At 41.4% G+C, this 23199-nt stretch overlaps 10 protein-coding genes across 20 annotated transcripts in view; 5 read left to right on the forward strand and 5 right to left on the reverse strand.

Moving 5' to 3' along the window:
* Nucleotides 1–9521, reverse strand: part of LOC117566187 (piezo-type mechanosensitive ion channel component) — a 38358-nt gene extending 28837 nt beyond the window's left edge. For 5 of the 11 annotated variants that reach the window (XM_034245698.2, XM_034245703.2, XM_034245701.2 and 2 more), the window contains exon 1: nucleotides 9161–9520. The gene's annotated coding sequence lies outside the window, so the exon portion shown is untranslated. Of the gene's footprint in view, nucleotides 1–9160 lie in introns of all 11 variants that reach the window. The other 6 variants (XM_034245699.2, XM_034245696.2, XM_034245700.2 and 3 more) reach the window with 2 other exon arrangements.
* LOC117566190 (antigen 5 like allergen Cul n 1) lies at nucleotides 1100–2112 on the forward strand. Its single transcript, XM_034245709.2, has 2 exons — nucleotides 1100–1719; nucleotides 1787–2112. Exons 1-2 carry the CDS (start codon nucleotides 1124–1126, stop codon nucleotides 2007–2009), a joined length of 819 nt encoding a protein of 272 aa, XP_034101600.1. The 5' UTR covers nucleotides 1100–1123; the 3' UTR covers nucleotides 2010–2112.
* Nucleotides 5063–6797, reverse strand: LOC117566189 (uncharacterized). Its single transcript, XM_034245706.2, has 2 exons — nucleotides 6734–6797; nucleotides 5063–6679 (listed from the first exon to the last, which is right to left on the reverse strand). Exon 2 carries the CDS (start codon nucleotides 6646–6648, stop codon nucleotides 5092–5094), a length of 1557 nt encoding a protein of 518 aa, XP_034101597.1. The 5' UTR covers nucleotides 6649–6679; nucleotides 6734–6797; the 3' UTR covers nucleotides 5063–5091.
* A 517-nt stretch (nucleotides 9522–10038) lies between the features above and the next one.
* LOC117564903 (acyl-CoA-binding protein homolog) lies at nucleotides 10039–10719 on the forward strand. The gene is made up of 3 exons (XM_034243856.2): nucleotides 10039–10155; nucleotides 10231–10345; nucleotides 10411–10719. The coding sequence occupies exons 1-3, from the start codon at nucleotides 10141–10143 to the stop codon at nucleotides 10551–10553; spliced, it is 273 nt and encodes a 90-aa protein (XP_034099747.1). The 5' UTR covers nucleotides 10039–10140; the 3' UTR covers nucleotides 10554–10719.
* A 288-nt stretch (nucleotides 10720–11007) lies between these two features.
* Nucleotides 11008–12977, reverse strand: LOC117564902 (rabenosyn-5). Its single transcript, XM_034243854.2, has 3 exons — nucleotides 12135–12977; nucleotides 11473–12074; nucleotides 11008–11372 (listed from the first exon to the last, which is right to left on the reverse strand). Exons 1-3 carry the CDS (start codon nucleotides 12796–12798, stop codon nucleotides 11124–11126), a joined length of 1515 nt encoding a protein of 504 aa, XP_034099745.1. The 5' UTR covers nucleotides 12799–12977; the 3' UTR covers nucleotides 11008–11123.
* A 218-nt stretch (nucleotides 12978–13195) lies between these two features.
* LOC117564175 (transcription termination factor 4, mitochondrial) lies at nucleotides 13196–14333 on the reverse strand. The gene has a single exon (XM_034242843.2). The coding sequence runs from the start codon at nucleotides 14128–14130 to the stop codon at nucleotides 13261–13263; it is 870 nt and encodes a 289-aa protein (XP_034098734.1). The 5' UTR covers nucleotides 14131–14333; the 3' UTR covers nucleotides 13196–13260.
* Nucleotides 14334–14402: 69 nt separating this feature from the next.
* LOC117564176 (androgen-induced gene 1 protein) lies at nucleotides 14403–15561 on the forward strand. Its single transcript, XM_034242844.2, has 2 exons — nucleotides 14403–15019; nucleotides 15079–15561. Exons 1-2 carry the CDS (start codon nucleotides 14526–14528, stop codon nucleotides 15410–15412), a joined length of 828 nt encoding a protein of 275 aa, XP_034098735.1. The 5' UTR covers nucleotides 14403–14525; the 3' UTR covers nucleotides 15413–15561.
* Nucleotides 15562–15694: 133 nt separating this feature from the next.
* On the forward strand, nucleotides 15695–20194 carry LOC117564174 (probable serine/threonine-protein kinase yakA). The gene is made up of 3 exons (XM_034242842.2): nucleotides 15695–15951; nucleotides 16340–17652; nucleotides 17714–20194. Exons 2-3 carry the CDS (start codon nucleotides 16513–16515, stop codon nucleotides 19853–19855), a joined length of 3282 nt encoding a protein of 1093 aa, XP_034098733.1. The 5' UTR covers nucleotides 15695–15951; nucleotides 16340–16512; the 3' UTR covers nucleotides 19856–20194.
* Nucleotides 20195–20568: 374 nt separating this feature from the next.
* LOC117566117 (chitinase domain-containing protein 1) lies at nucleotides 20569–22280 on the forward strand. The gene is made up of 6 exons (XM_034245590.2): nucleotides 20569–20664; nucleotides 20775–21070; nucleotides 21127–21322; nucleotides 21379–21582; nucleotides 21634–22033; nucleotides 22094–22280. The coding sequence occupies exons 2-6, from the start codon at nucleotides 20807–20809 to the stop codon at nucleotides 22233–22235; spliced, it is 1206 nt and encodes a 401-aa protein (XP_034101481.1). The 5' UTR covers nucleotides 20569–20664; nucleotides 20775–20806; the 3' UTR covers nucleotides 22236–22280.
* A 257-nt stretch (nucleotides 22281–22537) lies between these two features.
* Nucleotides 22538–23136, reverse strand: LOC117566121 (mitochondrial import inner membrane translocase subunit Tim17-A). The gene has a single exon (XM_034245597.2). It carries the CDS (start codon nucleotides 23134–23136, stop codon nucleotides 22615–22617), a length of 522 nt encoding a protein of 173 aa, XP_034101488.1. The 3' UTR covers nucleotides 22538–22614.
* Nucleotides 23137–23199: the final 63 nt, after the last annotated feature.

A 23199-nucleotide genomic window follows, 5' to 3' on the forward strand; every position in this document is an offset into this window, starting at 1 on the left:
ATGATTGTGCTTCCTGCCTGTCTGCCTGTCTGTCCGTGCTTTTAAACATGAATATCTCAGCGTCTATAAAAGTTACAGATTTAAAATTTTGGGATAATACTTCTACTATTAAGATATACATAAATACAATTTAATTTTGTATTTTATAGGTTTATTTATGAAAATAATATTTTTTGCTACTATTTATCTATCTGTCTCTCCGTGCCTTTAAATATTTATATCACAATGAAAATGCACACTTTTGATAACAATACATAGAAAAAGATAAAGTTTAATTTATAATTATTGTGGTTTTCCCCAATTTTATCCACAATCACAAGTTTTTTCACTCCTTTACGACATAGATATGGGTAATGAGTATTCCAGAGTCGATCACTTCCAACTGAACTTGTTAACCAATGACTCCGCGGAGTCAACAATTAATCCCCAACACGCCTACTTATCGCCATTGTAGTTGCCTTGAAGCGAGCATTTTTCCCACAGTTAGTGCTTGATTACACCATTTACATAAAACCCAATATATTGCGCTGGGTGATGGGCAGCAGTCAAAAACCTGTTTGCTAATGCACAACAAAAGTCCGGAAGACGATAGTACTACGTCTGTTTTCTGTCTGTTCTGCACAAGAAAGTACTATGACCAGGGCTGCAGCAACAGCAACAGTAATACAAAATATAATTGAATTCTAGTTGCTTTAGAAGAAACTTTAAATAATCTACAACTTGAATAATAAATACAAAGAAAATTACCCATATTTTACTTTGCATTTTTAGAATAATATCTTGAACGATAAAATGCCAATGTAATTCTCACAAAAACTAAGAATTCGAATAGAGTAACAAGTCAACAGCTTTCCCAGTTCTCTCGAAAGTTAGTCGATGTCTGCCCTTCCCCGATTCGTAATTTATAACTTTGCGAGATGAAAGGGTATTAGCATATAAAGCTGCGAGGGATCGCAATGCAAATCTTCAACCCTGCTGACGCTGCCGCCGTTGCCGTTGGCGTCGTCGTCGCCGTCGCCGTCGACGTCTCAGCCAGCCTCAACCGCTGACCAGACGAGACCAATTCAATTCATAAGACAAAATTTATTCACGGCCGGAGCTCAGTTGCTGACTGACTGTCGCAATGCCGAGATTGCTATTAGACAAGTGCACCTTTGATTGCTCAGGATTGCCCAGGGCAATGCTGTCGACGCTGTTATTAATTATAATCGCACATCTAAGCGATAGCTCAACCATCGGCGACTATTGTGCGCCTTCGTTGTGCGAATTCTACAATGGCAGCCACATTCTGCAGGAGACAAACACGGCGTGTGGCAACAATGGCAGCTTTGGCGAGGATTGTGGTCCCAAGCCCAAGCTCCTCTACATGAGTCCGCGACGCCGTCAACTGTTGCTGGACATGCATAATCTGGTGCGTGACAAAGTCGCCGAAGGAGGCGTCGAAGGATATGCGGCAGCCGCACAGATGCCCATGCTCAAGTGGGACGAGGAACTGGAACACATGGCCGAGCTGCATGCGAAGCGTTGTCGGTTTGCCCATGACAAGTGCCGGAATACGCCACGCTTCAAGTTTAGTGGACAGAATATTGGCTACTTTTGGATTGGACGCGATTTCAAGTCGCATTCCCGTCGCATGAAGACCTTCGTTTTGGACTGGTTCAGAGAGTACAAAGATGCCAATCAAAGCTACATCGACAGCTACCACTCGCATCCGGAGGGGTGAGTCTATCTATCTACTTAATTCTTAAGTGCAAAGTCAACTAGTTGAGTTTCAATTTCTGTGCAGCAAAAAGATTGGACACTTCACCATGCTAGTTGGGGATCAAGTGCGTCGCGTCGGTTGTGCTGGGGTCAAATTCCTGGAGCCCGACGAGAATAAATTTCTGTTCATGTTGACCTGCAACTACGACTACAACAATATCTACAACGAGCCCATCTATGAGACGGGTCCAACAGCTTCAAAGTGTGTGGATCCTGTTAGCAAAAAGTATCCTGCACTTTGTGATTGACGAGTTCTAGAGGAACAGATGAAGGATGACGGCAACACACTGGACAACAATATAGCTGTCTGAACTAAGGGCAGAGTGTGAGAAAGTTCAAATTCAAGTGAAAAGTTATTTGAAAGTGTTTTATGCGGTCTACAGCATTAAGTGAATAATAATAGAAATATATTTAGGAAAAAGTGAACAAGTGCAGAGTGAATGGGATTTTGTTTTGTATTAGACTTTAATTGATAGAAATATTTCATTGAAGGTGCACTTAAGGCAAAGAATATTAATGTTCAATCAATGATTGTCATTATGAAACATTGATTTTAAATTGGGTACAGAACATCAACAATATGTATCTTAATCAAATTTCAACAGCATAGCTGTAAAATTAGTTCTTAAGGATAGAAGAATTTATGGCTACATTTTTAAGCAGGCCCGCACCTTTATCTTTTACAAAAAGAAAACATTATAAAACATACTTTTACACATATGTTAATTTTGATTCCGTTTCAAAGTATAATGCGATGAGTTTGTAATAGAACCTTAGCAGAACGAGTTTTCGACTAGCCGGCGAATAACTAAAACAAAAAACACATCTAGAAAACCAGACTTGAACATTTTCGACGCGAATTCAAAGCTGCTATCTGTAAGCGCGTAACAATAAAGATTAAGATATATATACAATATATATGTAAAAAGTACATACATATATGCTACATATGTGTTATGTGTTCATTTCCGTGAGCGATGACGCAACTGAAACAACGCACTGAATGCTGAAAAGAAATTCATTTTGAGTTTGTTTCGTTTTTATTTTTTGTATTTTTGTATTTTTGTTGAAGCCCTGCAGCATTTGCTGGATTACTATTCAAATGTTTGTGGCTCTAGTAAATGCCGAAAACTGCGAGAGAACGATCTGAAACAGGTAACAACAACTGGTAGCTAAAAACATAGCCAACAGCTGCCCAAAAGGATGTCCATCTACCTGGTCCACAGAATTCACTAAAAACTAAAAACGAAACATAGACAAGGGCAGGTGAGGTCGGAGAGAACAGTTACCAAGAGCAGCTGTAGATAAGCATAGAGAAATAAATTCAGTTAATTTCTTTTTGGGCGCGTCGGAGCATCGTGTCCAGGAACTAGTTCAAGGATAGAAATGAATGAAAGATGATGGACACTGTGTGTAAAAGAAATAAAAACAGGCTTAAGAATATTCTTTTTTAAAAGCTCTATAGAAAACTCATCGAATAGGCAAAAACCACTCTACACCATCAGCTAAATGAATTGAAAACATTTTCACAAACGACCAAATCAAATTTGAATTCATTTTCAATTTTTTCGTTTTATGTTGAAATCGAAAATCAAATATCTTGCATTGAACTGAAACGGAAGCACATATAGAGGCAAACAAATAAGAATTTAGGGAAATTGAGACGTCGCAATTTAGATGCTCTATACGGTGAAACATTTAAAATATTATATATTAAACTTATAAGAACTTCTATTATTATTGAAAATTATAAATTAGGTAAAACTGTAAATTTAATACGACTAAAACTAAAGCAATGGCAAAATAATAAAAGCGTAGTAAATATAATATTAAAAATATAAGTGTTCAAATGTCCAACTGTTGATTTAAATAATAGATAAGCATTGTGAGTGTTACATATTTGATAGCATAGCTAAAACACACTGTTGGAGAATATTAAAATTGCAGCGGCATCAATGACAACAAACAAGCTGAAAAATAACTGCAGCTGTTGCAGTTTTATAAATGCGGTTGCCCCCCACCTTTTGGGCCAACAACTACCCCAAGCAGCTAACCAACTACCCGACCCGACCCGACTACCAATCCATATACATATTTTAGTCATATATAGTATATTATTTGTATGTGTGGTATGTAGTATTCAATATAATGCTGCGATGTGTGTTAGTGAGCCCTGCAATAATGTTGAGGGCGCATTTTTAGGCGCACGCCTGAATTGGTTGCCAACCTTTGCAAATGTTGCAAATATTTCGAGTTGCTTTCGTTGATGATGTTATTGCTATTGTTGCACGGTTGAGGTTCAGGTTGGGTTTGGGTTTGGGGTTGAACTGCACTGAACTGAACGGAACCAAGCTGAAATTTGGCTTGCCAACTTTTTTGGCCAACTGAAAGGTAAGAGACGAACATGAGCACGAGGTGGAAATGGAGGAAGAAGTGAAGGTGGGCAGAGTGCGGTGTGTGGTAAATGACTTTTAACGTTGACAGTGAAAGCTGTTGGCCAGGCTGGCTCGCAGCGAACTGGGCCAGGCCAGCTGGGGCAAACTAATTGCAACTACACTCTGTTTGTTTACTGTAAATGAGAAAATAAAAGAAATGAATGGATACAATATAGAAATAGAAATAAGACAACCAATGACTTTGATAAATGCTACATTTTGTGCAATGTCAGTAAACTGATGGGTCTTTAGTGCTTGTACTATAAAGTATTTAAGTCTTCCCCATGATAGATATGATATGACGCTTTATATCAATTCGCAATTCGCAATTCAATGTTGATAACAACAAAGTAATGGAGAAAGACAATTGAAATACTGAGGTAAATATTCGCTAATAAAAACCATTTGTTTGTTTAAATTAGATAAACATTTCTGCATGTTGCAGTTAAATTGAGGATGCTGCCAATGGTCGATTAATCGCATCAAAGGCCTGAACTTTGATCCGATCAACAAATCGATTCAAATACAAACATCTTCGAATGCCAAATGAGCCCAATAAAATGCCACAAGTATTCTACGAAAATACAAAAATTGTTTAACAGCGAAAGTGAGAAAAAATGGGAAGAAAAAGAAAATTCTCCGTATTGATAAATTATGATTAATTAGATTGTACAGAAAACGAAAAGATTAAAGACTATTAAAGCAGTAGTAAAGATATATCACATATTTTTCACAACTACATTAATGAGTATCTCAATCATTTAAGCTATGATACATTTTGTTAAATTCTAAATATATATTAATTTTAATATATTATACATAAAATATTATATGCATATTAGAATACATAATTATTTATTTCACCATCTAAGTTGAGATCATTTACATATCAATATTACATTTGCCAGTTAATTTCATCCTCTGCGACTTCCTCAGAGTTCGCTGTCTCAACCAATTGAATATTCGAAGGAACACTAACTGCTGCTGGCTTTTTTCTGGTGGCAATGGGAGCTGCAATTGTAGTGCGGCGTGTGGGAATCGGTGGCAATATTGAGGCAGATCTTGGCAGCGCCTTCGGACGTCGCAAGTTGTTTGAATTCAGCTGCTTGTTGTGCGGTAAAAGTGGTTTCTTGGTCGTTTGGGGGACACTACGAGATGCAGGCAACGCAGTCGTATTGGCGAAGGAGCTGGGATCAGTCAAACGAGATTGTTTCTCCTGCAACTTGGTTACCCAACGTTCGCTGGCCCGGCGACGTGCATTGGAGAATATGTTATCACTACCGCTGCTGCTCATCTCCGCATCATTGATTGAAGTAGCGTTGACTGAAGTAGTGTTGGTTAAAGAAGTGTTGGTTAAGGCAGTGTTAGTTAAAGTAGTGTTGGTTAAAGTAGTGTTGGTTAAAGCACAGTTGGTTAAATTGTTGATTGAAGTAGTAGGTAAAATAGTGTTGATTAAAACAGTGTTGTTCAAACTATTTTTGATAGTATTACTGTTGTTGGAAATATTGTTGATTAAGGTAGTGTTGGTTAAAGTAGTATTGTTTAAACTCTTGTTTATAGAAGTATTGTTGTTGGAAATATTTTTGATTAAGGTAGTGTTGGTTAAAGTATTGTTGATTGAAGTATTGTGGATTGAAGAATTCTTATTCATCTGTGGCGGCATAGTATTGGGAATGCTGTCGAGGAACTTCATGTACGAATGTACCGGTGGCTTGGGACGCCACGTTGTTGATGCCACACGTGGAGCGCCAAGTGCTGGATGTCGTGGGGTCTTCGATAAGCAATCCTTTAGCTGTGACTCCCCCAGATCCCTGCGACTGCTCTCATTACGAAATTCGTAGACCAAATCATAGATACGTTGTATGGCCAAATCAACGGTGGCCACATTTTGTGCGGTCACCGTAATGCTGCCAGTCGCGAAGATCTTGAGCGTGGCAATCGGATCAGTCATGCGATAAGTGACACCCGGATGCAGTTCCGGCTCGTAGCTGGCTTGGTTGCGATGATGCTCCGAGAACTGCACAATGCGAATGGCCCAGGGCATGGTGCAAGTGCCCAACACATTGTAGATGCGAAAATTATGAAAGCCCACGGGAAATCCCAGTTTCTGCAAACATCGAGCATAGCGACGAGCGGCAATCCTGGCATCCTCCTCCGATGTGGCACCTGTGCAGGTAATTCGCCCCGAGGACCATATCGACGCCGTGGTATAAGGACGACGCAAACGCATCGTGAGCATGGAATTCTCTCGCCTGTACTCTACATTGACGCCAGTTAAAGCAATATCGTGCAGATTGAGATGACACTTCACACTGAAGGAACACACGACATTGTTGATGACAATGTCCAGCTCTGCTTTGCCATCATCATCACCAATTGCATTCTGCTTGTCTACTATTTCAGACTCTTGCTCCTGAGACACGTTCAACAAATTGTTCACTTCTAAAGACATTTTATATTCCCAATAAGACAACAAATTGTTTCTAAGAAAAGCGATTGTAATCAATAAAACACAATTTTTTCAATACAATACAAACTTCTCCGACACTGTCTCCAACTCAAATGACACAATAACAGAAAACCTAATTTGAGGAGCCCCCTCAAAACGTCAAAGCATAAATGTCAAAAACATGGTTACTACAATTCAGAGCTGATTATTTTACTTGAAAAATACTTCTTTAAATATACTGAAAGTATCTACAATAGGTATATTTCAAATTTTGTTGTCTTCAACGTATTTAGTTGTAATAAATACCTTTAATGATATAATTTTATCATGTTGGTTCTACATTTGGTTATGACTTTAAGTCATTATGCTAAATTTCAACATAATAATCTTATCAAAATATATACATATGTATATACATATATTTATAATGTTATGAACCCTTAAATCAAAAATATAAAATAGCATTCCCATGGGAAACATAGCAAATAAATAAATTTCTGAACATAATGGTAAATAAGAAAAATACTTCGTCAACGCTGCAAGTAAAAAGCGATATAAAAATAATAAAATAAACAAGTAAAACTTGATAATGACGGCGAGTCTAGACGATGTTTATAATAGAGGGGTAGAGAAAGGGGTTCAAAGTACGCGTCATTATTGATTTTCAAGTAAAAGTCGCAACATGCGAATTTGCAAAAATCCACACAAAGAAATCTGAATCATCCGGCACATTTAAAATCCACTAAAGATAAATCTGAAATACCTATGAGCTTAATAATGCCAAATATGCGTCAGCTAAGAAATCTAACGGAAATTATCATAGATTGTTATACTATTAATAGTATTAACATTAAAGAAGATAATGTCAACCCCATGGTGAAGTGCATTTAAAGTGCATGATCCACTGATAAGCTTGTCTCCTCAAGTGTTAAACACTTTTCTTTTCTTTTAGGGGACTAGGTCAACTTTTATCAAAATCAAATTCCACTTGAAATAAGCTTTACCAATGCCTTATCTCTGAGGGTCTGGAGGAAGCAAAAAGAAGCGTGCAAGGGAAATGTAAACAACTATGAATGAATGAGATAATGATGGATTGTGTGTGAATATTATCATTATTTATGCATTTATTAGAAGCAAACCCACTTGCTCGAAATTAAAAGCTGCGTCGTAGTGTTGCAATTGAAGTGTGTTAATGAATTTATAAATAGAGCAGCACAACAGCTGCATAAACACATCAAGTGAAAGCGAAAGTGGGAAAAGGGTAGAAGAAGAAAGAAAGGAACAGAAACGATTGTAAACGAGGGTCGCTGAAAATGTTAAATTATAAACAACAACAAGCTTACGAACAACAATAGATTCGATCTCCTTTCTTGTAAAAATGAAGAAAAATCATATCTTTTGAAAAATATGATGGATTTCATTTTCAGACAATCTATCCTTTATCATATTTATTATCAATTGTACATAAGTTTAAAATTCCCAAATATTATACTAGATAAAACATTTTTAACTATTTAAGTAAAAGTTGTTATAGAAATTCTTAAAAATAATATATTTAAAAAAGCTAGACTACAACCAACAGGAAACATCTTTCCGCCACAAATAGAAATGATCGATTATGGCATAAATTTATAGCAAGTCTGCATTTCAAGAATAAACAGACCAAACGGGTCCCACATGAATTATAATAAAAATATAAATACAAATGTATGTTTGTATTTAACAAAATAAATGCATGAAAAAAAAAACAACAAAATTCCAGAGCTTTCCATATGAGAGAACAATTCATATATAACATTCGCAGATATGCCAACAAATTGCCAAGAATTTATTCAAAGCGAAAACAACTGCTCTCTCTCTCTCTCTCTCTCTCGCTCTTTTGTGTATATATGTGTGCATTTAGTTGACGATTAAATCTACCAAAAAAGAAACAATAAATAAATAACTAAAATAAAACAAAGTTCAACACAAACGAAAACGAAACCGGCCGAAGACTGGTGAGCAATGAAATTGGAGGAAGAGGAAAAGTTACGAGAAGGCTAGAATACCGTACATGAATAAAGAAAAAAATCAAATGGCGGCATTGTTATAGTTGTTGTTTGCTTTTCACACTTCAGTTACTGTTGTTGTTGTTTTAGCAGTAGCCGCTGACACTAGTAAAATTTGTTTGCATTGTAAAACACACACACACACGCGTGCAAACGCACAGAGTCAAGCGTCAAGAGCAGCTGGAGGCGATTCAATGAACAATGCTAGCGACGGCGAGGCTATCAATTTATCGCATGATAGAAAAATCTCAGCCGGCACAGGAATGTTGTTGCTCTATGCAGCAATCGATTGAATTCGCAACACAAACAGCTAGCACTTAAAAAAGTAGTGGTCGAAAAGAGTTACGTGTTGCTGGTTCTGACCAATTAGCATTACCCAACGTGTGTAAATAAAATTGATGTTTTTTAATTCTAGTTGCTAGGTAAAGTAAAAGAGACAGTAAATATAAGTAAAAACATAAGCATACCACATTTGCATAAGCAGCGCGTTGCGCGCTGAAAGACAACAGAAGCAACAGCAACAATAGTGTACCAAGAACACAACACAAAATTTCTAGCAATAACAAATCACTTTGGCTTTGGCACTTTCTCTTTGATTTTCTTTATTTCTTTCTTTTTGAAATGCGCTTCGATTTAATATTAAGATCACTTCAGCTGCATTTAAGCACACACTGCACTGCACTGAATATTAATAATTTACACACAATTCTTGTGTTGTTCGGGCTATTATTAAATTTTTTTACGATTTGATTTCGATTTTTTACAAAAATAAAGCGACGCCCCCGCGTAAACACGTCCGTTCGCTACGCAAGTTCAACGCGAAATTACAGCTGTAAACAAAATTGGAGCTGCAAACCAAGTATCAGACTGTTAAATATAGTGCTGTCAATTCAGCTGTTTTTCCGCCAAAACTAGCTTGTACACGTAATACTTGGCAATTAATGAATGAATTCAATTCTCGTCACTTTTAATTCCTTGTACGTATAAAATTTGTCATTGTGCATAAACCTGTTTAGCAAATTGAGTCACATTTTACGCACATTTCTTAGCAAAAAATAAAAGTTGGCAGTTTAGGCACTGTTAATTTACAGAGCCGCTCTCTCGGCCAAACTATCGTTAAATTTAGCGGTGAGCTGTGTTGGCAATATATATCGAAGAATTTTTGTATTAAAAACAAGCATTTTATTTAAATAATAAAGAAGTATACCGTTTAATATTCAAGTGGTGCACATACTGAAGTCTGGGAAACGTAATTGAAATTGCAAACAAATTTAAATTAAGATATATTAATGTACGCCAGTCTACATTGTAACGGCCACGCATTGCTGTTATTAACATTTCAGCACTCTGTTAACTTGAATTAAATCATAAGTATATTCTCGCGTGGAACAGTAGTTCAATTTAGTCAGTCACCGGGAGACGATAAAAACCATTGCCAAGTTACAACATGTCGGAATTACAGGTAAATAATTTATTCATGAGCCACTTTTCGTGGGAAATGTGACATACGTGTGGTCTTATATCCGTATTTATATAGGAATTCGATCAGGCCGCCGAGGATGTGAAGAACTTGAACAGCACACCGTCTGACAACGATTTGCTGGAGCTCTACAGCCTCTTCAAGCAGACCAAAGTGGGAGATTGCAATACAGGTCCGAAAATTATTGCGTTGTAACTGAAAAATAGAGACTTCAGTGTAAAACTATTTGTTTTATAGACAAGCCCGGTTTCCTCGACTTCAAGGGCAAGGCAAAGTGGGAGGCGTGGAACAAAATAAAGGGCATGAGCAGCGCCGACGCCCAAACAGCTTATATAGCCAAAGTGAAATCTCTGATTGCTGCCGTGGGTCTAAAGTCCTAAATAATACAGCCATCCAGATGAGATGCTTCGTCTTTAAAGATCTATTTCTGCATTTTCTTTGTGACATTCAATTCACTTCACTACGTAATACGCACAAATAATTTCGCTTCATTAAAAAAAAAACATTTGCACAAAATACACAAAACTCTAAAAATGAAACGAATTTCATTTAAATTTGCATTTATTTAGTCAAGTCTGTTCGACAACAGTCGAACCAGACCTAATTAGAAATTATTTAAAATTCAGTTCTTTTTAACAAGCCCTTAAAAGTACACTCGTATAGGGAGTTTAATTTTCAAAAATCAATTATTTTGAAGGCGCATAAAGTAACGTATTAAGAACTACACGAATGTGGTCAACCAATTTGATATAAATTTAAGATTTTATCTACCTTTTACATTAACTTCTTTTTTTGCTAGTAAATTATACTACCTTTCTACCATTTGGGTAGCGGGTATAGCAAATTTGTTTGCATTCACATTTATTTAGTCAGAAAGCGGGAATGAATACACATATATATATACTTCATGTATATTTATGCTATGTATAAGTATTTATACTAAAATTTGCCTAGCTATTGGCTTGTGGCGTTGTCGCTTTGCTGCTGTTGCTAGACTGCCGTTGTCGCTCGTAAACCTCACGCTGCAGCTCACGCAGATTCAGCTCCAGCGTCTCGACCACATCGAAGTTCATGTCCTGGCGTGCCTGCTTAATGTAGCCCTTTATAATGTTGATTTGCTCGATGAGCGGATCATCTACACTGGATTTTATGGTAGAAGCCTGTGGTGCTGACCAATTGTTCAACGATTGCAGATCCGACTGAAAAGAAAACATTGAAAAATTAGTGAACAGAAGTTATAACGATCTCTATCGTTAATCAAGTTCCAGCTTGCTTCTTGCTGTTCCCTTCTCTACTCACTCCTTGGGCGAAGTTGCGATTCTCCATGCTGACTCCCACTTGGGTGGCAGCACCATAGCGCTCATAAGCCTCCATGGCCATGCGCTGCTCTGTAAGAATACGTTGTTCGGTTTCCATGCGTTTACGCTCTTGGATCTGCTTAATTAAGGCCTCATCCGGCAGAGGCGGCAGCGAGAGCATGCGTTCCTTAATCATCTGCACACAGCTCAAGCGTATGGCCTTTTTCAACGCCTCCTCGCGGCTGCCTGGTTCCGAGTGGATTGTTAGAATGCGTTTGCTGCGCAAATCAATTGTTTCCGCAACTTGACCAATCTTGCCACGCAAGGCGCCCGCATCGGCAAGGGTAAATATAGATTCACCATCCAACAGACTGTTGATAATCTTCGCGTACATCTCCAAGTCTGGTGCAACTTGTTTTTGTAGCTGGCGAATCTCATCGTACACCTTCGCTAATAGCGGATGGCAAGTGCGGCTCTCGTGCATGTCCTGACGCGTGTCCAGCAACCAGAGACAGTGCTGGCACAAGCGTATGGCGCGATCCTCGTGATGTTGGAGTTGCTGGAGTGGATCGCTGCGTGTCGAGGACAAGCTGGCCAATTGCACTATGGGAAGAAGTGAGTATCAATAAATTGCAATTGTAGACAAATAAACAAGCCGCTTACTTGCATTCTCTAGCTGAAGAAAGCGTGAACAATCGTTGCACATAATTCCGCCACAGAGGCGACAATGATGCTGTCTGCGCGCAAAGTGAAAACTCTTGGCGCAACTGGGACACAACTTGACGGAACTACCGTCGAGCCAAGGCACCGTTTGCTGTTCATGCTGCTTGCGCTGCACTGCATCCGTGGGCAAATCCTTGAGCAGACGATGCAGGCGTATGATCAGCTTATTCGTCTCACTGGCATAGCGTTCCAGCCGCGGGTTGCGTACCGATTCAAAGTACTCGAGATGCCTACGCTCAGCTCCAACGCTTTGCTTCGTCAGCTGGCTGTAGATGTTGTGACGACTCTTCGCATTGCTAGTTCTCGCTGCCGACGCATTGGACGCACTTGCCGCGGGCGAGGAAGCTGCAGCAGAAGCAGGTGCAACACGTTCCCTCTCGTCCTCAAAGTTATTAAGTATCTTCTTTTTGGCTTTGGAGAAGATATCTTTAAAGACGGATTTTAAGGCATCTTCCTCCTCGGCATGCTGGCGGGCGAAGTGTTCGGTTAAATAGTCAATGGACTTCAAGTCTGCACGGCACATGGGACACAGGAAACCCTCCAGTATCTCATCATTGGACGCGCTAGGTTCCTCATCGCTATCGAAGGGATTGGTACCCGACATCTTGTCCAGCAGTTTTTGCTAATACTATCTTTGGTGGGTGTATTTGTTGTTATGTGCTGCGCGATGACGTCAGCCTGGACTTAGCCATGGAATGGGGTTTATTGTGCTATCTATTTGGTTTTCATTTAATTTTTGAATAAAACTCTCCCAAATATGCCTCCCACTTGCAAAGAGATAAAATAAATTGGTTGCCATTCACTTGCTAACGTCACTGTCAACTTAACAGACAGCCAGCTTAACTGCAACGAACTTAACAGCGTATTATTTAGCAGTGTTACTCCACACTGTTGTTAACAGCCATTCAATTTGCGCGCTTATAACTGCTCTCTAGCTCTATTACTCTGCAGGTTCTGCGAAGACTATTAAAAATTAAAAGAAGCAAAACCAATCAAAAATATTTCTTAACAATCTCTTTAATAAATTTAAATGTAATTAGTAAAACAAAGTACAACTTAACAATAACTATTTGAAATCTTCATCCTCACTGAATTCTTCATTATCCGCTTTTTGCTTACGCGACTTCCTCTCCAATTCTTTCGCTAACAATTCCTTGAATGCCTCATATTCGGCCAACGTGACATGGCATATTTTGGTGGCAAACGCCTTCTCTGAAGTGTCTGTAATCTGATAGAGCCTGTTATTGGTGGTCTTTTCATCGGGATCTGCTTTCAGAGCACGCGGCTTAAATAAACCCAAACGCAACAGGAAAGTATGACGACAGCGTAGCTCATCGAAGGGCAACGACATGGCAGCTGACTTAACAATCTCCGGTACTTCAAGACGCATTACGTCAATCATATAGTTCAACTTTTGTTCCATGCTATGTTCCGATTGCGCCAATAAATCCGGGCAATTCATCAGAAGTTTCCACACATTTTTGTTCGTTGAAACGCGACTCTTCAGATAGGCGTTTAGTGTGCGCAATTCGTGTGCATTATTGACATCAAGTAACTCCGGATATTTTGTCAACAGCAGATGCAACAAATGCTCACCAAACTGACAACTGCGCCAGATCTCCAAACTCTCAATGATGCGCTGTGGGGTTCGTTTGAGCACTGCGGGATTGCCGGTAACAATGCGTAGAAAGTTTACTGTCTGTAGTCCATGATTTTGAAATGTTGCATGGGCACGATGCCACACATCTGGCGTGTAAATGGACAGAGTGGGCTCCAATTTGATGGCTTCATCGATATGCTCCTGCTCCAGTTGCAGTAGCTTAGGCGCTGTGGCTTTTGCTGCGAACTGGCGGACTGATGTCCATTTCAACTCCTTTGATCTCACTTGTTGATGTTTTAATGCATTCGTTGTGGGCAATATTATTTTCTTCCACATGCTTAACAATGTACTTCCTCAACTCTTCCGTAACAAAAACAATCAACAGCTGATTGGTTTACAGCTGCTCTACCTATCGATGACTCTGAAACTATCGATGTACATTTCATCACAAGTTGACCCGCACACAACTTCTTTAAACTGACTTGTTGCTGCTGATTTAACATTTCTGTCGTGTATAATTATTCTTGGTTTACACATATCTAAAATTATGTGATAGTTGACAAAAAGAATTAACAGCTGTTGGCTTTCCGATATTTTTCTGAATTCAAGTGCGCTCACGTTGCAATCAATGTTGGCTCTCAAAATATCGATGTGCGTATATATCGAAATTTCCCCATCACTCATCAAAATCGCCGCGTTTGTTTATTACACTGTAATTTGTTTACATCAGCATGACCAAGAGCAAAAAACAACTGCGCGAGCAACACGCGGCCCGCGAAGCTGCTGAAGCGAACACAGCGAGGCTAGAAACATGCAACGATGCGTACACGAGCGGTGCATTCCATTACCTGCGTTTCTTGGTCCATCTGCTAGCAGCGGCACAATTCTCGTATGGCATTTACTACTATTTATTCAAATTGTATTGGCCGAAGGGTCTGCACGAGGAAGAGGAGCTAAAGACGCGATGGGGCGGCAAGTTCAAGTACCTAACATTCCTCGATGTCGTCCTACAGGCAATATATCACACCGTGGCCCTTTTAAATGATCTCTTTGGCGACAACTCAGTCACCGGTGTGTCCAAATCGTTGTTGAGACGATTGCGAGATTACTTCTTTGCCACGTTTGCATTCCCTATAGCGCACAATGTGGCCACCTCATTTTGGGTCATCTATTTGTGGGATCGAGAGCTCATCTTTCCTGCTGAACTCGATGCCATTTTTCCCAGGTAAAGTGTCGTAACAAATTCTATTGTTTATTTTATTATACAAACACTGAACTTTGCAGTTGGCTGAATCACGTGGTTCACACGAATGTTGCCCTTTTGGCCATCATGGATTTGTTCACCTGCTTCCGTCACTACCCAAGCCGCTTGGCTGGTGTCACTGGCAACGCCGCGTTCATGATTCTTTACGTTATCTGGGTGCATATCGTTAAATACTTCAGCGGAGTTTGGGTTTATCCACTTTTAGAGGTGCTGTCAATGCCCCTGCGTTTTGTAATGTTTGGTGGCTTGGTAGGATTAAGTTTGGTATGCTATTTCGTCGGCGAATTCATCAACAATATTGTGTGGGCACCGGAGTTTAAGCTTCTGCATCAGAAAAAGGTTAAACAGGGTTAAGAAAAAAAACAATTGACTCCATTTACAAACAAAGTAGAGATTTGCATATTGTCGTGTTTGTTGTTGTTCCCAAAGATACTCAGTTATTTGTAAATCAGGAGATTAACTTAAGCAGACAGTTTTAGTAAAATTCATATTCTGTAAAATAAAGTCTTTAAATGTTGATGTTTATTTAAATATTGCGCCCAATGCTAATGCATTTGTTATCGATTAGTCGATTGTCGATCAGCAGTGCAATAGAAAATTGTTTTGGCAGCTGCTGCTAATACGGTGAAAACAATTTGGAAAATTTTCGCATAATTTTTTGTACATTAAACGAAAAAATATTACGCGCTGCTAAGCAAGAAAAAGATGAATGGCAGAGTGTAATAATTAATCGCATTCAGTTTGCGGGATGCAGATTTTTCACCAATTTCTTCACATTTTGTGGCATAAACATTGTCAACTCTGGCGACGGCAAGGCGAATGAGAAGAAAATTGGCTAAACAGCAAGCGCCGTGTTGAACACAATGGAATTGTGTTAACCGTTAAACGCACATGTAAGTTGAAAATCGGCATAATCAAAGGAAAACATGCTTGAGCTGTGCAGATATTTGTTAATAATTGAAAACTGTGTGCAATACAGTTTTCCCTAAAACAGGCTTTTTGTTTGTTGCTGGTTTTGCTTTGGGTGCGTGTGTGTGTGTGTGTGTGTGTGCGTTTGCGCATGCAAGTGCAAGCGAGATAGCATTACTTGCATTTGTGTTGGTGTCGTGTTGGGACTGCCAACTTGTTTATGGCTGCGTTTCACAGCTGTTTCACAGTTGCAAGTGCACAGCACACAGCCACAGTTTTGCATGCCATTGGGAGTCTACTAGTGATGATGATAATAAATGAGAAATGTGCGCAGTAAATATTCAAATGGTGATTGTGTATTTTCTTCTACAGAAAAATGCCAGTCGCGTCGCCAAGCTAACTAGCCGTACTCGCTCGTACCCTCATCAACAGAGGCCGCCAGCCTTGCATCTTGCCCCCATTTCACGTATCTTTCGCTCGTCTCGCTCTTCAATTGCATCATTCGCCCGGCATTTGTTCACGGAAGGCCGGGCAGCAAAGCAACGATGCCCATGAGTGATGTGGCCGCCGCTTTAAACTACACAGAACAGTCCAACAACGCTGCCACAAAGCACGCCAAGACGTCAGTAGGAGCAAATGCAGCAGCCATGACCAACTCTTCCAAGTCGGATGTGATTGTGGGCAGTGCCGCCGCTGCCGCTTCCCAGCTGGGCAGTATGCTGTCTCCAACATCCAGCCTGTCGTTGGCTGCTCTTCAAGGTCAGAAGTGGCAACAGGTCTTTGATCTGGACAAGATGATTAAGCAGTTGCGTGCCGCTGAAAAGACACAGCTACGTGGTGGTGGAGGCGGGACCCGTGCCGTGTTGCAGGTGCAGCGTTTAAATGCCGCCGACATGGGTTACTATGACATGGTGCCAAAGCAGGCAGCGCGCGACATTGTGGTGTGTAATGCCTGCAATGGCAGCTACACCAAGGCCGGTTTCAACAATCACATTGCACTGCAGCATCCCAGCATTTGGGATGCGGTGCCCAACAAACTCAACACGACGGAGACGACGTCGACGACGTCAACATCACGTTCCTCTCAAGCCGCAACGCTGGCGGAGCAAAACAGTCAGGATGGTGTGCGTGACCCGGCGGAATTGTTAGGTTCACCCACAGACACATTGTCGGCCACGATGTCCAGTTGTTCGAATGGATCAAGCAGCTCTCTGGCTGCCATCAATAATAATGCAACACATGTGTCGAGCAGCTCGGCAACTTCGTCGTCAACGTCCTCATCGCGTCACAAAAGCAGCAGCAGCAAGAGTAGCAGTTCCTCCAACAAGACGAGCAGCAGCAGCACAAGTCGTTCGCGTTCCAAGTCATCCAAAAATCGCCATCACTCCGAGTTGCATCACAAAGTAGCAGCAGGAGGTGGCTCCAAGAAGAGCGCCAGTGCCATAGCAGCAACAGTTGCAGCAGCTGCCGCGCCGCCTGTGGCTGTCAAGGATGATGTGGCCGCAACAGGCGCAACTGCAGCCATTACGGTGTTTTCCTCTTCTTCCTCCAATTCATCCTGCTCGCTGCCCACAACGCCCGCTGCAGTTGCTATCGCCGCCAGCAATGGCAACGAGAATGCCAGCAACAGCAACTACTCGCCTGCTCCCAGTTTGCTGGAGGAGACGCAGCCAAGCAAAAAGAAGGTTAGTTGCAAATCCGTACATTACAAATCCTATGCTAACTTTTTTCGCAATTCTCTCTCAGCTGAAAGCTGCCGGAGAAGCAGCTGCAACGCATCACCGCAGCAACAAACCCGCCAAGGAGAAACAGCAGGCGCCACTTTACGAACAGCAGCATCAGCACCAGTTGAGTGAACTGGATCAGGCCGTGTCCTCGATAACAGGACACGAGGAGCAGCAGCAGCAGCAACAGCCACGCCAGCATCAAGTGGATCTCTCGGCAGTCGCTGAGGAACCGCTGCCCATGCACAACACCTCCGATGACAACTCGATATCACTGACACTGGACGAAATGCTCGACAGCAAGTTCATCAATGAGATTCTTAACACCGTGGAGTCGGATATACCATTCGATGAGAGCGCATTGGACACCTCACAGTCGCATTCACAGCCACAGCAGCAGCATCAAGCGGCGCAGCAGCAACACCAACTCCAGGAGCAAAATGCGCCGGCTACAAAACGTTTGCGTTACGATGACGGCACCATTAATGCGGATCCCAACGAATATGCCACAGCGTTGTATCAACAGCAGCAGCAACAGCAAGTATTTGGAGAGGATTCGCAACACGAGCAGGAGCCACAGTTAACAGCCATAAATGCGATGCAGCTGCAGCAATTGATCTACCAGCAGCAACAGATGCTCGAAGCAGATCAACAACAACAGCAGCAACATCATCAGCAGCAACATCAACTGAAGCAGGAACTCAACGAAGAGGCAACAGCACAATTTAGTGTTTATGATGTGCCCTCGTTGACGGATGATGCTGAAGTGACGACAGCAGAGGTGAACGCAGCAGGCGGAGGAGCAACGACGACGACGGGAGATGAGCATATGATGCTGCCAAGTATTATTTATGAGATTACGGACAATAATCAGGTGTCGGTGCTGGATCAACAGAGTCAGCAGCAGGTGATTGCCGAGTTTCTCACCCAGGCGGGTTACGACAATGTCGATGTGAATGTCCTCACAACAACAACTGGAACGTCAGCTGGAGCGGTAGCTGCAACGGATGCCAATCATTTCAATGATGAACTAAGCGATTTTGACTTTACGAAACTGGAGACTGTTAGCGCGGCGGAAGCCAACAACAACCATACAAAGACTGTCAAGCTGGAAGCCCAGCCTCAACCACAACCAGCCACCAACAACAACACAACCTACAATAGCTACGAGAGTGAACCTATAGCGCAACCACATCGCCAACTGGTCAATGCCAAATATCACGAGGATGCTGCCACCTACTTTAATATGACACTCTACGCGGGACCGCCACGTCCGCTGGCCATGAACACGTTTGGCCTGGTCAAGTTGCCCAACGGCATGGGCGCAACCCTGCGTAAGAATCTGCTGATGACCCGCAAGGCGAATCATGGCCTGCTCTCGCTCAATGGCACCAATGGCAATGGCATTGTGGGCACCCTAGCTCGTCCACCGCCACCGCCGCCGCCGTCGTCGTCACACGCTGGCCACTGCAATGGCTCCAGTAATCCAACAACAGCTGCCCAACAGATGCTGATGCTGCCACGTAATCCTGCCCAGGGCAAAACGATATATGCACAGAAATGCAGCATCATTGCGCAAGAGCGTCTGAGATGTAACAAACGCACGCTGCTGAGTCGCCTGACGAATAACAGCAATAGCTTGACGGTGAAGCGACTCAATGAACTGCTTGCTGGAAAGTTGAAGCCAGAAAAGTTGGAGCACAATGATGCCAGCGATCAGCAGCAGCTGTTGGAGCAACTGCAACAGCAGGAGCAGCACAAGCGCATGCACAGTTTCTATGAAAAGAGACGCAAATTGCTAGCCTCACGTCCACAACGTCACTCCCCGGTTGGCAGCAGCAGCAACAGCAATGGCGGTCATAGCCATGGTCGACCATTGATGCGACAGCGTCCGCTGCACTTGCCACTGCAGTTGCAAAGTGGCGTCGGCGTCGCTGTCAATCCTATGGGCAATGCGAGTCCGCAGCATCAGCTGCTCAAGAAACAATTGCTGCGCACACTCTCCGATAACAGCAACATTTGCAGTGGCGGAGGTAGTGCAGCCATTGGTGTTACAGCAGGCAATGGGAGCAGCGTCAACAACAACAACAATCCATGGAAGAGCAACAGTTCCACGCCGGGCAGCAGCTCGGCGAGCAGCGACTTAATGCGTGTGTTTGTCTGAATCGAAGGAGAAAGCTAAGCAAGCAAACAAATGATTATAATTACGATTAGTACTATGATTACGATTAATTCTTAATGTTTACGTAGCGCTATTGTTTTATTCTTTATTTAATTTGGGAAAATTGTATTTAGCAATTTGTTGTGTTTTAAATCAATTAATTTCATTTTTTTTTAAATGATAATTATTGTCGTTTTGGTAACAAACAACAACTTCGATTGTAGATTTTCGGTTAGTCTAATGCAATAGTTTTAATTTTAATTAATTTCGATGTTAAGTTAAAGCAGCATTATGATAATAATCCCCCTCCCTTTAATTTATACCGTATAAAAGATTTAAATATAATATACATAATATAAATATCGATATAAAAAAGCATTTTAGTTATGTTGGGGAAATATAATTAGAAATTAATAAGTTCGGACATGAAAGCACTTGACAAACTCTCATAAACAATACTATTTATTATATTAAATAAAATCAAAATTACTAAAAAGTACATATAAAACGAGGTAAAAGAGTTAATGTGGTGTTTTTTACTGTTGTGGTTATTCTCGTTTTTGTTATTATATTTACTTTGTTTTAATTTGCTGATGTAATTGTTAAAGTTTGTTTTGTAAACGCTTCTCGAATTCTTTTTTGGTTTGAATAACCGCCGATAACTCTGGTCAATTAACCAACCACCACTAATGAGCAATCGTCATCGAACGATAACGATAAGTAACTGAGGACAGAGCCGGTGAATTGTTTTTGCTGGCAGCAAATTTTGTTTATGTGCAATATTTATACATTTTTAAAACTGCAATAACCCGGTAAGCATGAGTAAAAGTATTTGAGTCGCAATGATTGCCATTCCCTATTGGTGGCACCTGGATTTAATTGATTTTTTTGTCGTTTTCTCGATGGGTTCGGAAACTTTAAGGTTTTTCTTGTTCCTTATCTTTGCTAAACGAGATGAACGTCTCATGTGTACACATTATGCTGCTGCTGCTACTGTGTAGCCAGCAAGCAACTGCCACACTCTCGCCAGATAGCAAATCCAAGTCGAAGCACAAAGAATCCAAGTTCTTACGTGGTCCACAAGACAGCGATGTGTTTGATTTGGACTTAGTGTCATCAGAGCCGCTGCCGAAGGACATTCTTATGCATCACGATGCCTACTATAAGGACACTGCGCTGCGGCATTTCAATGGCACCACGCTAGGCTATGTGACGCCGGTGAGCATGAACAAGATTATCCCCTTCAAAACATTAACTAATTAAGAAATTTACAGTGGAACTCACATGGCTATGATGTGGCCAAGATCTTTGCCAAAAAGTTTGACATAATCTCGCCCGTCTGGCTACAAATTGTGAAGCAGGGCAACGAGTATGCCGTGGCCGGCACACACGACATCGATGCGGGTTGGCTGACGGATGTGCGACGCAAAGGAAAGGTACAACAACAACCACAGATGCGCACAGTGAAAGGTTCCCAATGAGTTTCCTGTTCCCACAGTTGCTTGACTATGCTCTATCTTTTGCAGTGTTTCCTCGTATTATCTTCGACCATTTCACTGACCGCGACATTAAACTACTGCTGAGCGATGCGAAGGAGCGCACTAAACTGAATGACCTTCTCATCAAGACGTGCAAGCAGCATGGTTTTGATGGTTTGGTGTTGGAGGTTTGGTCGCAGCTAGCTGGTCGCATAGACGACCAAATCCTTTTTACCTTGGTGCTGCAAATGGGTAAAACAATTTAATATGAATTGCAATTAAATGCTAATTACTCATTTTTAGTCAAAGAGCTGCAGAAGCAGCAGTTGCGTCTCATCCTGGTTATTCCACCGCAGCGCAAGGACACTCCAAACTTGTTTGGCGAGAAGCACATGAACAGGCTGTATAAGCATGTTTACGCCTTCTCCCTGATGACCTATGATTTCTCCAGTGTGCAGCGCCCTGGCGCCAATGCGCCGCTCTATTGGGTGCGCAAAGCTGTGGAGCATATGACGCCAAATGGCTGCCACGACATGGAGACGAAGCGTTCCAAAATACTCCTGGGCTTAAATATGTACGGCAATGATTATACACCTGATGGTGGCGGTCCCATCACTTTTGGCCAATACTTGGAGCTAGTCCGGCATGTGAAGAAGCATTTGACCTTTGACGAGCGCGACATTGAGAACTTCTTTGAGATCAAGTGAGAAAATTAATTAATGATATGCCAAATTTTCTAGCTAATCATACATTTATTTCTCAGATCTGAAACTGGTCGTCATATTGTTTTCTATCCCACATTGCACTCAATAAATGAGCGCATTAAGCTGGCTAAAGAGCTGGGCACTGGCATCTCCATTTGGGAGCTCGGACAAGGACTCAACTATTTTTACGATCTCTTTTAAACTAATATTATTCCAGCCACAAATGCCAAATAAATAACAATTTTGATACGACCTTTGTTTTTAAACTGCAGCAGCTGGTATATCGAAGCCTTCGATTCGAAGGTACTCTATGAATTTTCGGTATATTATGATTGATTTACACTCTATTGATATAAATTAAATACTATGACAGATTGCGAAGCCCCAATTAAATCAATAATTTTTAAACATTCCTTTGTTTTTAAACAGTTTGCAGCAATCGTTACATCGATAGGCAACAGCTAAGCTCTCGCTAGCTCAATTCGATAGGCATTCGGATTCAATCAATTTGGACTCTCGGCTTTTATGATTAAATTAAAATCTATTGTGCATATACAAATTAAATAAAGTAATAACATTTTCATTGATATTGTTTATTGTTAGACGTGGGATTGCCAAACGAGAAACTGGAAGGGTCACCCAGAGCCGCAGGATCTTCGGTGGGAGGAGACGGGTTTTTGAATTGTTCAGCCGATATTCTTGTGAACAAAATGCCCACACCCTCAATGAGAGCGAGCAGCACTCCTCCAATGATTGCACTACCAGCCATCGCCGGTACACCATTCCTAGCTGCCAAGATGCCGCCCGTTGCCGCGCCACTTATTATCGAATTCCAGGGATCCTCCTTTTTGCGAAAATGTACAAGGGTACAATCGATAGTACTAAACATGCCACCCCACACCGCAAAGTTTCCGGCAATGACGGGTGAACGTGTCTTGATGGCCGTCAAACTGCCCAGCATTCGTCTGCTCATGCCCGATGGAGCGTTGCGGAAACCCTTGATGGCCTGAAAGACACCGCCACCAATACAGCCCATAGCGAAAGCGCCACCACAATCATCCACAATACGGTAGGGGCAAGGCTCACGTGTATATTCCTCCATCGTATGTCGTTATGTATGTATGTTTGTTATCTGCGAAAAACGCATGCCGTTAAAATTATGTAA

Source organism: Drosophila albomicans, chromosome 2L, assembly GCF_009650485.2.
Source record: "Drosophila albomicans strain 15112-1751.03 chromosome 2L, ASM965048v2, whole genome shotgun sequence".
Lineage (NCBI taxonomy): Eukaryota > Metazoa > Arthropoda > Insecta > Diptera > Drosophilidae > Drosophila > Drosophila albomicans.